This window comes from Meles meles, chromosome 4 (assembly GCF_922984935.1).
Source record: "Meles meles chromosome 4, mMelMel3.1 paternal haplotype, whole genome shotgun sequence".
In the NCBI taxonomy this organism is placed as follows: Eukaryota; Metazoa; Chordata; class Mammalia; order Carnivora; family Mustelidae; genus Meles; species Meles meles.
This window is the reverse complement of record NC_060069.1, coordinates 164,617,612-164,633,770: the sequence shown is the minus strand read 5'-3', so window position 1 is coordinate 164,633,770 and position 16,159 is coordinate 164,617,612. Positions and strand designations below refer to the sequence as shown.

General features: G+C 47.9%; 1 protein-coding gene across 10 annotated transcripts in view; it reads right to left on the bottom strand.

Annotated features, from left to right (window-relative positions):
- DIP2A (disco interacting protein 2 homolog A) overlaps nucleotides 1–16,159 on the bottom strand; it is a 94,675-nt gene that overhangs the window by 43,896 nt on the left and 34,620 nt on the right. For 8 of the 10 annotated variants that reach the window (XM_046002492.1, XM_046002493.1, XM_046002487.1 and 5 more), the window contains 3 exons: nucleotides 13,905–14,036; nucleotides 6,001–6,120; nucleotides 4,361–4,558 (listed from right to left, as the gene is read on the bottom strand). In XM_046002492.1, the coding sequence (XP_045858448.1) occupies nucleotides 4,361–4,558; nucleotides 6,001–6,120; nucleotides 13,905–14,036 (450 nt within the window). The remainder of the gene's footprint in view (nucleotides 1–4,360; nucleotides 4,559–6,000; nucleotides 6,121–13,904; nucleotides 14,037–16,159) is intronic. The other 2 variants (XM_046002484.1, XM_046002486.1) reach the window with 1 other exon arrangement.

The window sequence follows — 16,159 nt, the reverse complement described above, 5'->3', positions numbered from 1 at the left end:
CACCAAAATACTACCACCACAGTCTCAGCAGAGGAGCCACCGGAAGCTGGATGACAGGGAGCAGGTGGGCCTGACGCTGACCGGTAAGTGCAAACTGGGGAAGCTCGGCTTTATCTGATGAACGTGAAGATACGCGGAACCCCAGACCCAGGACGTCCACTCCAGAGTACATACCCTTCAAAACGGCACACTCAAGAACCAGGTGGCACAGCCCAGAACACTCCTGGCAGCATTGTAAGAGCCCAAACTGGATATGAACATTACAACCAATACAAATGGTAAATTCCAATCTATCCCTCCTTAGACAGAAATGAATGAGTTACAGCTACGCGCAGAGATATGAGAGCGTAAACGTGTGACGGTAAAAGACTGCCTCCAAATAGGAGACAGCGCTGTCAGCGGGCCAGGGCTCCGACCTGAAATAATTTAAAACCTGGGTAAAATGCAGGAATCATCAAGCAACGACAACTAGAAGAGTTGCCTTGGGAAGGCGAGCTGACCGTGCACAGCTGGGGGGTCAGTAGGGCCCTGGCCCCCGCAGCAGACAGAGTATCTCCCGGACTCACGCCCACAGAGTACTGCCACTGAGGCGCGAAGACGACAGCTGAGTTTCGGGGGGTACAGGGAGCCACACCAGCACAACCAGCCTCCCCTCAGGAAATCTACCAAGTCCTGGGGCTGCAAGCAGCAGGGGCCGAAAAGCCACGTGAAAAGCCTCTGAGAAGTGAAGTGGAGTGCGCACGTAGCACGTGAGACAGAAGCCACGGCTGGGGAACTGCAGAGGAGGACAGCCTGGCGCTCAGCTGAGCCAGCCCCAACTGCCACCGTGGGACCAGCCACCATGCCACCTGCCACACAAGAGCAAAGGAGGAACGTCTCTCATGGAGGGGCATCATGGAACCTCCATAATTCTTCACACTGTCCAACATTCGATCCAAAAGGTACCGGGCATTCCACAGATAAATTCTCTAAACTAAAACCAAGAGAAAGTACAGACAACAGTAATGGGCCCACAGGTGATCCGACCTGGAACTGGCTGACGGAAACTTCCCGACACCATGAGGACGTATGCGTTCCAGGAAATGATGGAAAAGACAAAGACAATGCGTGGAATGATAAAGAATTGTCTTAGAAAATTAGGAGAGGAATCAAAATACAGAATATCAAAATTAAGAACTCACCAGGAATTTCATAACAGAATAAAAATTTCAGAAGACAGGATTAGAGAATTTGAATAAAGGAAAATTTAAAAATCTCCAAACTGAAGTACAGACAACCCTCGAACAATGCAGGTCCACTTACCTGTGGACTTTTGGGTAAATATGGTAACAGTACTATAAATGTATCTTCTCTTTCTAAGATTTTCTTAGTAACAGTTTTTCTCTAGCTTACTTTATTATATGAATATGATATCTAATAAAAACAACACATAACATAAGTGTTAATCAATTGTTTATGTTATCAGTAAGCCTTTTGATCAACAGCTGACTAGTAGTAGTTAGTTTGGGGGGAGTCAAAAGTCATACTTGGGTTTTCAACTCTGTAGGGGACAGCACCCCTAACCCTCCATTGTTCAAGGGTCAATCAAATATACAGAAAAGAATACAAAATAGAAGAAAGAACATTAAAGCTACACAGGTATACGTGTACTCAAAGCTCCAGAAGGAGGGGACAGACCTGAATCCAGCGGGTGGGCTGGGAGCAGACCATGCTGCTCGCAGCGGGCAGTGAGCATCTTTCTGAGGAATTACGGACCGAGTGCTAATGGACACAGATGCCAAGATCCTAAACAACGTATTGGCTAAATCCAATTCAGACACTTGTTAAAGAGATACCACGGCTAAGTGGATTTATTCTAGGAATGACAGGGCTGCTTAACACTTGAAAATGAACCAAGGTAATTCATCAAATTAAGTGGGGAGGAGAAAGATATGATCATCTTGACAGAGCAGAAAACGTGTCTTATAAAATTCAAAGCATCCATGGTAAAAAACAAAACAACTTCTAGTAAACTAGGAATGGAAGGGAACTTTCTTAATCTGACAAGGAATTTCTACCCAAAGCAAGCGAACATCATACTTCACCACCCAAAGCTTCGCAGGCGGCACGCAGGCCCACGCCGCAGCACGGCACCGCTTCAGCGAGGCAAGTACTGGGGAGGCCAAAATCACAGGTCTTTGCTCGTAGATGACATGATTTTGAACACTGGGTACCCAAAAAATATATGAACAAACTACTAATTCATAAAAAGAAAAGTTATTAGTAAGTTAATTGAATGAGATTATTAGGTACAAAATCACCATTTAGGGGCATCTCAGGCTCAGCTTGTTAAGCCTCTGCCTTCGACTCCAGTAATGATCCCAGGGTCCTGGGATCAAGTCCTGCATTGGGTTCCCTGCTCAGTAGGGAGTCTGCTTCTCCCTCTCCCTCTGCTGCTCCCCACTTGTGCTCTCTCTTTCTCTCACTCTCTCTCAAATAAATAAATGCAATCTTTTTTTAAAAAAATCACCATTTAAATACTCAATTGCACTTCGGGAGAAGTTTTAAATCCTTCCCTTACAATAGGAATGAATCTAATGAAGGGAGCTCAAGAGTTCTGTACGCAAAAGGATGAAACGTTCACGAGAGAAACTGAGCCTTGAGATGGGGGCAGCGCGCAGAGTCCTGAACAAAGACTGTGTAACTGTAACGGTATCACTTCTCTTCACGTTTAACTACAGAATCAGTGCGGGGCCAGTCAACACCCCAGCGGGAACCACTCTGGAAACTGACAAATTGATACTAAAGACGCTCAGAAATGCAAAGAGCCAAGAACAGTCCAGAAAACCGTAAGGAACAATCACGGAGCCCAAGGGCGTCTATACCAGACACCAGGACTCACAGAGCCGTAGCCGTTCAGGGGTACGGACAGACGACAGAGCACGGGGGCAGCTGCAGACCCACGTGTCTTCTCACCTGATGTGCCCGGGGGAAGGACTGCCTCTTCAGTGGCCGGTACTAGGTCAATCAGACACTCACAGGGAAGAAAATGATTGCAGGGTCACGCCACACAAACGAAACTGAAGATGCAGAAGACGAAAAGCAAACCAAGTTTTTAAAAGATAAAGTAGGAGAGTATCTTTGTGACCTTAGGTTTGGCAAACAGGACAAAGAAAACACTAAAATAAAGGGGAAAACGTAGATAAATCTAACTAGATTAAGACTTCTCATTTATCTACAGCTGCAGATAAAAGTGTCAGAGGTGCGCAGAGTGGAAGAGGACATTTGCAAAACCTCTGACAAAAGACTCCCATCTGAAACACGCAAAGAAGAAAACATCAGCAGCCAAACAGAGAAATGAGCCCAGGTCTGGGTAGTACATAAAAGAGGATATTCAAACAGCCAATAAACACACAGAGTATGATCCGGAATCAGAGAAACGCAAACAAATTACCGCCATAACCCGACACCACCACACGCCTACAGGACAGGCTAAGTGGAAACGGACAGAAAACAGCGAGTGCTGGCACGGATGGGGAGCAAGGGTTAGTCTGCACGCCTGGTCCGGACACTGTGTCCCTGCGTGTCCTAAGCCAGACACGGCTCCCGCACGTGTACATTTATGCCCTGCACAAAGAGACTCCCCGAAGAATGTTCATGACAGCACCGTACACAATAGCCCCAGTGGGAACGTCCATCGGCCGTAGAGTACACTAGAAATTCTCGGCACATTCATACAATGAACACGTCCATCAGTGAGCACCACACGACACCATGGCCGAGCCTCATGAACAAAGCTGCACAATGGAATGCAGACACACAACACCCTTTGCCCAATTCCCTTTACATAAAACTTGGATCAGGGAAAGCCAGAGGTGTTCACAGGCTCAGAACAGGGCAACCGTCAGTGGGAGGGTGTGCATGCTGGAAGGGACACAGGGGCCTGGGGACCTGGAAATGCTCGGGGCTAAGTGTAGTTAGAGGAGTATCTTCACTCCGTGACAATGCATCAAGCCAGATGCTTACGATTTGTGTTATGTGAAAACATGATACGGAACCAAAAGATACCAAACACAAAAAATGCATAGTGTATGACTGCATTCACACAGAGCTCAAAATGAGACAGACCTAAATGCCGCTGTTCAGAGACGCATATTTGGGTGTGACCCCAACACCAGAGCAGTGGCCGGTCGCCTCCTCTGCGGGGAGGGAGGGGCAGCGGTCCAGGAGGGGCACCTGGAGTGAGGCAATGTTCTGTTGTTCTGACAGCTGTGTTGGTTTCTCAGGAATCGTTCTAGCATGTTCATGAAGCTCTAGGTCATGCTACGCGACACCTAACATTCTACAGCTAGCCCAGAGCCCGACCGCTTTCAACACTTGCCGTAGGTGAGAGTGTAGACGGCTTTCCCGGCCGTGTCCAAGGCGGTCAGACAGGGGGCTTTGGGCTGTGTCGTACCCCACCGCTGCAAGACAGCCAGCAGGGACGGGGGCCAGGGAACCCCCACAGCCAGAGGTTCCCCTTTCAGCACCACCATCTGGCTTCCCTCGGGCTTCGGCTGATTTGGGTCCGGCTGCTGCACTGTAAGCAAAGTTGAAATTAAGAAATCAGCATTTTATAGTACAATACATACACTCTGTTTTTAAGCATCCTCTTAAAAAATACCAACTGTTGAGGCGCCTGGGTGGCTCAGTGGATTAAAGCCCCTGCCTTCAGCTCAGGCCATGATCCCGGGGTCCTGGGATGGAGCCCTGCATCGGGCTCTCTGCTCATCGGGGAGCCTGATTCCCCCTCTCTCTCTGCCTGCCTCTCTGCCTACTTGTGATCTCTGTCTGTCAAATAAATAAAAATCTTTTAAAAAATACCAACTGTAAGAAGGTTCAAATAACTTGTTTTGATTTCCTTATCGTTCTAATAGTCACAGACCAGCGGACCACAGGACAGATGGAGATTCGTCATGGATAACGCTGGACTCTAACCGCGACCTCACAGGACAATCCCCATAACGGCAGCAGTGCGTGGGCTAATGGCCGATGGCGACACCTGAGGGGCAGGCACGAACCCACTTATAAAAGATAAAAGCGAGTAGAATCGCCATCTCACTTTGGGCACTCAAAACAACTATCACCATGTTGAAAGAAAAATAAAGTAAAACCGATTACGTCTCCAATGCTATGTAACCAGCGTCTGCCCAAGTGCAAGAGAGACTGGCCAAAGACCGTTTCCACCACGGAACTCTGAATTTGAAAGGCGTCGTCTGATTACAAAGGGGAAAACGATGCCCTAAAAGTTGTGTCTAACCCGCAGTGAGGAGGGGACTGGCAGTCGTCACTGGGGCAGAAACACTGTACAGGAGAGGTGTGAGGGGTGGGGCCAGCCAGCCACGTGCCCCACGGCTCTAATACAATTACGCACTCAGACCTCGTACTGGTCTTTACTTCTGTTCCCTTCCTACAGATTTAGACTTCTTTCTGTTTCTTGGTAATTTTCTTTTAAAAATAGATCTATATTCTTTTTTCCTAAATATATATCTCACTCATAAAGAGAGATTGGATTTCTGGAAAAGAGCCAAAACCATGCTAAAAATACACTTTAAAAGCATGGGAAGGCAGGTATTTCAGATTTACAGTTTAAATGAAAAAGGAAAGAATGGGGGCGCCCGGCTGGCTCAGCTGTGGAGTGGGTCACTCTCAATCTCAGGGTCATGGGTCCAAACCCACGTTGGGCCAGGAGCTGACCTCAAAAAAACTGAAATAATGTAACTCAAACGAACCCTTAGGGGTCTTCAAGTACCAAGCCCTGGACCAGCGGCACAGAGAAACGCTAAGTCCCTTCATCATGAGAGACGCGTTTTCTCCCCGTTCATGTGACATGACGCACAGTGACCCCAGGGCTGGCGGCAGATGGAGGCCGCTTGCTTGTGCTGTAACGTCACCGTGTGACCACACGCGCCACAGTTGCCCGCAGCCCCACAAGGAGAGCCACCTGTCCGTGCCGCCACGAGCCCACCCGGGACTGCTCACCTTCCAAGAGCTCCTCAAGGTCGTCCACAAAGAACTCCTTCAGCGGAGGGCGCTTCGGCCTCTTCAGGGTGTTGAGAAGCTGCTGGATTTTGGAGGACACCCTGCTGCTCACAGGGACACCTGCCACGGGAAGAGGAGCGCTGAGGTCGGCGCTTGCCAACCCTCGGAGACAGGACACGGAGGCGGGCTTCCGCGACAAGGCCGCCAGCGCGCTGGAGCTCACGGACCCAGCCGCGCACCGGCCGTGGCGCAGCCATCCCGGCATCCACTCCCTCCCTGAGCAAGCGTTCCCTGAGGCCTTCCGGGAACTGGAACCTGTGTTAAGCTAGTGATCTTCAAAGTGGCCCAGAGACCCCTTGAGGGGGTTCGCGGGGCCATGTGGGGTGTCACTGTCCCCCCCCTTGGGGCACAGTGCGTCTTCCAGGGGCCGCACAATGCGGGAAGCACAATGGACTAGCGCGGTGCGGCCTGTTCCCCAGCACACCGGCCCCAAGAGAGACCCGCAACGTGGAAAACGAGCCGTTCTCTGGGCCACATCTTTGTTTTAGAAATTCTGTCATAGGGCGCCTGGTGGCTCGGTTGGTTGGGCGACTGCCTTCGGCTCAGATCATGATCCCGGAGTCCCGGGATGGAGTCCCGCCTCGGGCTCCCTGCTCCATGGGGAGTCTGCTTCTCCCTCTGACCTCTCCCCTCTCAGGCTCTCTCTCTCTGTCTCAAATAAATAAATAAAATCTTAAAAAAAAAAAAAGAAATTCTTTCATAAATATGTGCAACTTATGTGAAGATGTGATAAGTTTCTTATCGCTATTTTTAAGTGGATTAATAAATATTTTTTAAATCTTTAAAGTAAATCTCAAGAGATTTAAGCCGTATACACTGAGAGCTCTTGGGTGTCCCGGGTCATTATCCAGAAACAACGTCTGGCAGACGCAGAGCCGGGAGAAAGGCAGCTCACCACCTGCCGGGTGAAAACACGCAGGAACGCGCCCACACGCGGGAGCCAGAGCCCGGACCGTGGGAAGAGGCCCCGGGCGCCGTGGAGGACCGGTGAGCAGGGCCCCGACCCGGAGACACCACCCACCGTCCAACGGCAAGCACGGCGGCCGGCGCCCTCCCGCCCTTCCCCAGCAACGCCCCCCTCTGGTTTGCGGCCAGTCACATTCCGAACTGGGTCATCACCAGTCTAGTCTCCATTGATCTGGAACATTCTTCATCCTTTATGACATTAACAGTTTGAAAGAATACAGTTTTGTTTTGCTTTTTAGTAAAGTAGAAACACACCTCATTTGGAGTTTGCTTGAAGTTTTGTCATGATTGAATTCAGGTGCTGGGCTCCTGGCTGGAACACCACCGAACAGCTCGTCCCGGTCTACGGGACGCCCACCTACCCTCACGGAGACAGATCCTCCTCGCCCAAATGCTGCCTGGGTTCCTCACTACATCGTCACTATGTTTCCTCCAGCAACGGACATGCAGTGTGTGAGGGGACACTTCAAGACCCCACAAACACCCCGATCCTCGCAGAGCCTTCTCCCTGCTGTAACGACCTATCGGGTCATTCTCATCAGAGCAGTTTTTACTGCTATGGCTGAAATTATGCCCCAACGTGCGCACCCACTTAAATGTACCCAGTGACACTCAGCACCTGTTATTTATCTGTCCGTCTATCAATCAGTCATCAGGAAAGACTGAGTGACTGCTCGATTGTTATAAAGCATCACGGATCTGGGGCGCCGGGGGGCTCCGCTGGTTAAGCATCTGATCTGATTTTAGCTCAGGTCGTGATCTCAGGGTCGTGAGATCAAGCCCCAGGCTGAGCCCCGCGCTGAGCAGGGAGCCTGCTTCAGGCGCTCTCCCTCTGCCCCTCCCCCATCTGTCACTCCCTCTCTCTCAAACAAGTAAATCTTTTTTTAAAAAAGACATTATGGTTACCTATTTTGATGCACAAATTGTCCCCCATTTAGCCAGTGGGATCCTGTGCAAGTAGACAGGTGACATGACCCATCATTTTTTTAAGCACGGCTGCACATTCTGTCACGTTTCAGTCATGTTATGCCACCCTGCCTCAGCCCTGCAATTAGCTACTTCTCGAAGGAGCCCTGGTCCTTCTGAGTGGGACAGACGCCGAAGATCGAGATCTGTGTGCGCTCACCGCCGCTGTACTGTCTTTGCTGCTTTCAGAATACAGAGCCGAGAGCGTGTACTGAGTATGTACACACACGTGTGGTCACGGACACGCACACCTGCACGTCACCGCACGTGTGCCCACACAGTAGGAACAGACGCGTCCTGAGATCTTAGGACCCACACGCCCACACCTGTTCTTCCAATCCCCATCTTCCCCACGGGGCTCTTCTGGCCTTTCCTGCTCTCATCTGGACATCCTCTCTTCCACAGTAAGAACCCTGGGTCCCAGCAACGTCAATACCTTCGCCCAGCACCATCACGCATGTAAAATAATCTCCAAGCTGCTCGACCCATTCGAACCTACAAGCAAGAGTTCAAGATTTCTTTGCCGTTCACCCCAACCTCGTCCAAGACTGCAGGTGTGGAGTCCAACACCTGGTTCTTAACTTGCCTTCCTTCCTCTCTCCCCCTCCCCCGCTACATGTGGCACGGCACTTCCCGGGGACACGATGGGTTCATTTCCACTTGCTTTCCGTTTCGGGGGTTTTCACCCTCTTCCCATCCTTCAAGCTTATGCTTTGAATTTTGTATTACATGAACAAACTTCTGAAAGTCAAAACTATGAAGACAAACTCAAGGAAATGTCACTCCCTCCTGAACTCCTCCTCCTACCCACCCACCCAGCGCTGGGGTCGACCAACTTCACCGTCTCCTGGTTTGTCCTCCCAGTGGCCTCCGACAGACACATGCTTTGTTAGGGTCCCTGTTTCTCACACAAAAGGTGGCCTATCATAACTGCTCTTTACTTTTTACGTTTCCGCTTTTCAACATCTCCTGGAAAAACACCTTATTCCACGTCATAAAGAGCTTTCTCCCTATTTTTCCTCCCTATTTTTGATGGCTTCATTGTACCCCACAATGAGAATATACTAGGTTTGTTCGACCAGTTTGTGAGGTGTGGAGAGTTAGGGAGTTTCCGATGTTTTTAAATTATAAGTGGCGTGCGAAGAACTACCTAGCACGCGCGCATTCCTGACTTCTGGAAATCTGTGTTCCAAGTATGTCCAAGTACGTTCTGTATCGGCACTCCCGGGCCCAAACAGAAGCACCCAAATAGATTCTACCAATTTCTCTCCCAAAGAGGGTCAACGCTTCTGCATTCCCGCCAACGGCATATTTTGCTCTAATTATAAAAAAGCCTGAACACGATGTTCAAGAACTATTTTTATATCTTCTTATGAACAGGCTGTTCCTATTTTCTGCCCATTTCCTGTACTAGGAGTTGGCAAACTGTTCTTAAAGGGCTGGATAGGAAACATTCTGGGCAGTGAGCACGGCACCTGGTTGCAACTACCCTACTCTGCAATTCCGGGGCAAAGGCAGCGAAGACACTGGAAGGAAGGGCGCGGCTGTGGCCCTAAGGAAACGGCACGTACAAACGCAGGACGCCAGCCCATATACCATAACTGGCTGACTGGCAATCCATATGATTTTGGATCTTTTCCTACTTTTAAAAGTCTGGTTAGGGGCACCTGGGGGGCTCAGTTAAGCGTCTGCCTTGGGCTCAGGTCGTGATCTCAGGGTCCTGAGATGAAGCCCTGCATCGGGCTCCCCGCTCAGCAGGGAGTCTGCTTCTCCCTTGGCCTCTCCCCACCCCACTCATGCACGTGCAGCGCGCTCTCTCTCTCACGCGCGCTCTCAAATAAAGAACAAAATCTTTTACAAAAAAGTCTTTTAGAAACATCGGTGCTTTACCTATCACACGTGCTGTGAATATTTTCTCCTAATTTGTTGAATCTCATGACTCTAAATGGGGATATTTTGCCATGTAAAGAATTTTTTTAGTTTCACATAGTCAAATTCATGTATCTTTACTTTTATTGCATGTAGATTTTTAGCTAATTTAGAAAGTCTTTACTTATAACCGGGTTGAAGAGAATTCACCAATTTTTTAAATTTCACTCTTCATTTCTGATGTTTAGATGCCTGATTCTTTCAGAGTTTTGCCTTTTCAGTGGAATAGGAAAAGGATCTGAGTTTAACTTTTCCCAGCAAGCTTTCCAATGGTCCCTATAACATTTATTTAAAAAGCCCATCTTTGCCCCATTGAGGTAGTTGTACTATCGTGTGAAGGCATACAGTGATGAGGTAAAGATGCAAACTGTAAATTCTACAGTAACCGCTAAAAAAAAAGTAGATAAAAATTAAAATGTAAATCAAAAGAAAGCAGGAAAAGGAGTAAAATTAACAGAAGAGTCAAACAGAGAAAAGAGAGCAGGATCAGAGATGTCCGCCCAACCAAATCACTAACTGAAATGTACTACGGGGGGAGTGCCTGGGTGGCTTAGCTGAGCATCCAAGTCTTGGTTTCAGTCGGGTCGTGATCTCGGGGTTGTGGGATTGACCCCCACCATCTGTTCACATGCTCAGCGTGGAGTCTGTTTGAGATTCTCTTTCTACCTCTGCCCCTCTGACCACACCACCCCTACTCTCGCAAATAAACAAATTAATTAAAATAAAATCTTTAGGGGCGCCTGGGTGGCTCAGTGGGTTAAGCCGCTGCCTTCGGCTCAGGTCATGATCTCGGGGTCCTGGGATCGAGTCCCACATCGGGCTCTCTGCTCAGCAGGGAGCCTGCTTACCTCTCTCTCTCTCTCTGCCTGCCTCTCTATCTACTTGTGATCTCTCTCTGTCAAATAAATAAAAAATAAAAATCTTAAAAAATAAAAAAATAAATAAATAAAATAAATAAATAAATAAATAAATAAATAAATAAAAATAAAATCTTTAAAACGGACCATAGGGGCGCCTGGGTGCCTCAGTTGGTTAAGAATCCAACTCGTGATCTCATCTCAGGTCTTGATCTCAGGGTCATGAACTCAGGCTCACACAGGGCTCCATGCTGAGTGTGGAGCATACTTAAAAAACAAACAAACAAACAAACAAAAAACCTGGCTATAAATGGTCCAAACACTCCAATGAAGTAAATGATTCTCTGCTTAAAGAAAAATACAAGAAAGAATAAAATACTAATTTTAAGAAACACATTTTAATTTCGAAGACCTAGGTAGGGTAAAAGTAAAAGGGTCACATGTAACTCATGTCACCAAATAGCTGAAGGCAGCTGTAATGATACCAGACCCGGAAGATTCCGGAATAAGAAATACCACAAAGGATAACTTTACAATGATAAAGTGGCCAATTCACAAGACAGAACAATTTTAAATATGTACGCACCTAGTAACAGAACTTCCAAGTTCTCAAAACAAAAACTGACAGTTCTAAACAAACAGAAAAATCCACAGTTATAGTTAGAGATTCAATATCCCTCTCAGCAAGTTACAGAAAAGGGACAAAGAAAATCAGTAAGGAGAGAGAAGACTCAAACTAAAGCAACTGGATATAACTTTCATTTACAGAAAAACTGCCAAACAGCATTATATACCCAAAACAGACTAAGCACTGGGTCATTAAAAAGTTTCAATATATTTAGAAGAAGCTGAATTACATAATATAGTAAGAGAAATACACCTGAAATATTTGGAAATCTGTTGAAATTAAACAACACACTTCTAAATAAATCAGGGTCAAAATGGAAGGCATGAGGGAAATTAGAAAATATCTAGAATTGAATATTAAAAAGGAAAAGAATGTATCAAAACACGTGGGATACTAAGGATATTTAAAGCTTTAAATACCTTTTTTTTGGTGGGGAGGGGACAGAAAATCACCAAGTGGGCTCCACACCCAGCATGGAACCTGACGTAGAGCTCAATCCCACGACCCTCAGATCATGATCTGGGCTGAAATCAAGTCATATCCTTAACCAGCTGAGCTACCCAGGTGCCCCTAAATACTTGCATTAGGAAACAAGAAAGATCTAAATTCAGTGATCTAAGATTCCACCTCAAGAAATTAGAAGGAGGGGTGCCTGGGTGGCTCAGTGGGTTGAGCCTCTGCCCTCAGCTCAGGTCGTGATCCCAGGGTCCTGGGATCGAGCCCCACATCAGGCTCTCTGCTCAGCAGGGAGCCTGCTTCCTCCTCTCTCTCTCTCTGCCTGCCTCTCTGCCTGCTTGTGATCTGTCAAACAAACAAATAAAATCTTTAAAAAAAAAGAAAGTTGAGCATAACCCTACTCTATGATGCAGCCATTCTCTTCATAGCCACTGACCCCCAAGACTGCTGTAAGAATGTCGCAGTAGCCTCGTTTGTAATAGCCAAGCCCCGGAGGCAACCCAAACACCGTGAGCAAAGAGCACAGCCGTAGGAGGGAATACCACCTACTGTTAAAAGGAGCAAACACTTGATGCATCCAAGACCCTGCGTGAATCTCGTGCTTCCGCAGAGTAGCAAAAGCCAGACAATCTAAGGTAAATGCTGCATGATTCTACCTCTATGAAATTCCAGAAAATGCAAACTAATTCACTGTGTCAGGAAGTAAATCGGGGGTTGCCTGAAGACTGAAGGGAGCCCAAAAGGGCAGAAGGGAGGTATTACATTCCTGGGACACCTTTGGGAATGCTGGATGTGTTCACCATGTCTTTTTTTTAAAGGACTTATTTACTTATTTATTTGAGGGGGTAGAAAGAGAGAGCCTGCAAGCAAGGCAGGGGGAGGGACAGCGGGAGAGGGAGAGCGAGAATCCCAAACAGCTCTGTCCCGAGCGCGGGCCCCACACAGGACTCGCTCTCACCACCCTGAGATCATGACGTGAGCCAAAATCAAGAGTCAGACACCTAACCAACTGAGCCACCCGGGCACCCCAAGATTTTATTTATTCACTCATTCATTTATTTATTTATCTGGGGGTGCGGCAGTGCTGGGGAGGGGCAGAGGGGGAAGATGGATGTGTTCAATCTTGACCACAGAGATGGTTTTCACAGGTGTACCCGTCTTAAAACTTGTAAAATTGACACCTTAAAAATATGTGCCATTAATTATGAGTCAGTTATACCTTAACTAAGCTCTTATTTTTCTAAATAATACTACATTATATGCTAATTAATTGAATTTAAATTAAAAAAAATTTTAAAGCCACCAAAAAATAGAATAAAATAAATATCATCAAATTTTAAAAAATCTTTCTAACCAATGGAAAGCCTGCTTCATGCTGACTCGGGATTTTCTTGTTGCATCTGGACAAGGAGCTAAAAGGCCTTGATAAAATTTGATCTACTGCTTTGGTATATCAAAATCAAGTTAAAACCTTCAATCTAAGATCCTCCGGAATGTCTTGCCATTCTAGTCTGACACACTCGGTATTAAAAGAAAACGGGGTGTGGTATTGACGGAAGACACTGGAAACTGTCTCCAAAGGGAACGGTGTGAAGGAGGACACTGTGGATCTCGCTGGCCTCGGGGCCTGCAGGTCAGAAAGCAGGCGTGCTGCCGAGCGCGGCTGTCAGGCTGCGGGCACGGACAGCATGGGGGCCTGGCCGTCACAGGCAGGGCACTCTCCCCCGGAGGCCCCAAAGAGCCACGAAGAGCCTGCCCGTGGCCTCTCGATTTCCTTCTGTTTTGTAGACCCAAACCCCTCTGGCATCCAGTTTACACGTGGGGGCTTCCTCCTCCCTGCGCTGCGCGCTCCCCACGTGACCGAAGCCAGACACCGCGGCCGCCTGTCCCCACGCGCCCCGCCCACCCTGGCCTCCGTGCACACACGGCCAAGTACGGCTCAGGCGGCGCAGGTTTGCTAAAGCCAATGCCCCGAAGCCGTGCTCCGTGTCTGAAGAGAAGGGCTGAGCATGTTTCAGAAGGACAGAGAGAGGCGTGCTCACCACCGGCCGTCTCCAGGACGCTCCCGCTGCAGCCCCGAGCCACACCTCGCACCGAAGCCAGCTGCGGACGCTCTCGGCCTGAAAGCTCCAGGAGGCCCGTAGTGACGTCAGGAGGGGCGGAGGGCACGTCTGCTGTGGAGAAACAAACCCGCATGAAGTGGCTCTGCGTCCAGAAGAAGTCGAAGTCGCTCCTGAATCCTGCTCAAGAGAGCCTCACTGGCTGAGCCCTAAGCGAGGAACGGGCTATTCCGCCTCGCTCGGTCCTTCGGGCGGAGCAAGACACACGGGGACCCTGGGACTCGGAGCCCCCAGGCACAGCCCGCGGACACCTGTGAGCACGTGGGCTGCCTGGTTCTCAAGGGATGTTGGCTGGAACCTCGGACGATGCTGACTTGACAGGCACGAGCGAACTGCAGTTAGACATCTCAGTGGAGGGCGCCTGGGTGGCTCCGTCCATGAAGCCTCTGCTTTTGGCTGGGGTCGTGATCCCAGGGTGCTGGATTCAAGACCCGGGTTGGGCCCCCTGCTCAGTGGGAAGCCTGCTTCTCCCTCTCCCTCTGTGCTCATGCTATCTCTCTCAAGTAAATGCATAAAATCTTTTTTTAAAGAAAGGAATTTCAACAGAGAGACACATTTTAAATCAGCTGTCACTGGACCATTTTCATCGTATTGTGAAAAACACAGCCAGGCTTCTATAAACTATCCCCCACTCCCCAAAACAGTATGCCGGATGTCACAAAAATACAAGACTTTTGCAGGCTTCAAGAACAAGACTACGAAGATAAAAAAACGATCCCCACGGACAGATCAACAGGTCTCACTATTGGGGGACCTCAGGCAAGTACCAGGTGCACGAGGCATTAATGTCACAGTCAAAAACATATGACATTCGATGCCGAAAATATCTGAAGTCACTCCTCCCATTCTCCACACGCACCTCCCGGGTTTTAGTCTGGATCACACGGCACGGGTGTCTGTACGGCGCCGGCTGACTGAGGCTGCTGAGCGTGAGCGTCCGCACGAGGGCCGGCGGGGCAGACCTGCTGTCCCCCTGGTCCTCTGATCCTTGGTCCTGCCCCCACAGTGGTTACTCCACTACTCTGATTCTCAAATTCTGATCGCTCAACTATTAGTTCATCACCTACGCAAAATGTAAACTAAATTTTTTTTTTTAAAAGATTTTATTTATTTATTTGACAGAGAGAGATCACAAGTAGATAGAAAGGCAGGCAGAGAGAGAGAGAGAGAGAGGGAAGCAGGCTCCCTGCCGAGCAGAGAGCCCGATGCGGGACTCGATCCCAGGACCCTGAGATCATGACCTGAGCCGAAGGCAGCGGCCCAACCCACTGAGCCACCCAGGCGCCCTGTAAACTAAATTTTTAAAAAATGTATAGAAAATATGTAGAAAGATGAAATTATATGGAAGCAAAACCCAAACTTACCATTTACATATCAGAAAAAAAAACCATCTGGAAAAATCTATCATAATGACAGAGTTTTCACATCCCTTGAGAAAGTGTGACGATGAAACTCACGTTCTAAAGTATGCCTATCAGGATGTTCTTTTAGTTCAGAAAGAAATTTCCCCAACCTTCCACGTCTAGCAAAAAGAGTGAGTGATTTTAACAATATTCATGAAAGGCATAAATGGTAATCTTAACTACAAAGCAGTTTTAAAATCACTATACAAAAATAAACAATATTCCAAATAAAAATGAATGGCTATAACTGAAAATACTACTTTCAAATATAGATATTCACATCTGTGTCCCAATGTGTTATGGTTTTGATTTCTTTACTCCAAAACTAAAAATGATGGATTTTTAAAAAATTACCTTTACCTAAAATAAATAAAATCTTTTAAAAAAAAATTACCTTTACCTAATAGATTGTACATCAATTTTTTTTACCTAATATACTCTTTCTCTTTCTATATCTCTTTTCTCAGTCCAAACTGAAGAATTCTCCCATGCTAAAAACTAAAAGGATGATTTTCATAACAAGGAGCAGAAAGGTGTGTATTTTCAGATTCAGGGACTCCAATCAACCGGGTCCCGCAAACATTCAGCAAATGAAGATCATTAGAATTGACGAGAACCGATCACGCAAGGTACAGGAGAGGCCAAGGACAGAAGAGGGTGCAGCCACACCTGCCAGAGTCAGGGACCATCCATGCACGTGGCCAGGGGTCTCAGTCGGCCTCCACAGCCCCCTCATGGAGAACACACAGCCCACGGCCACGGGACAGTCTGGGG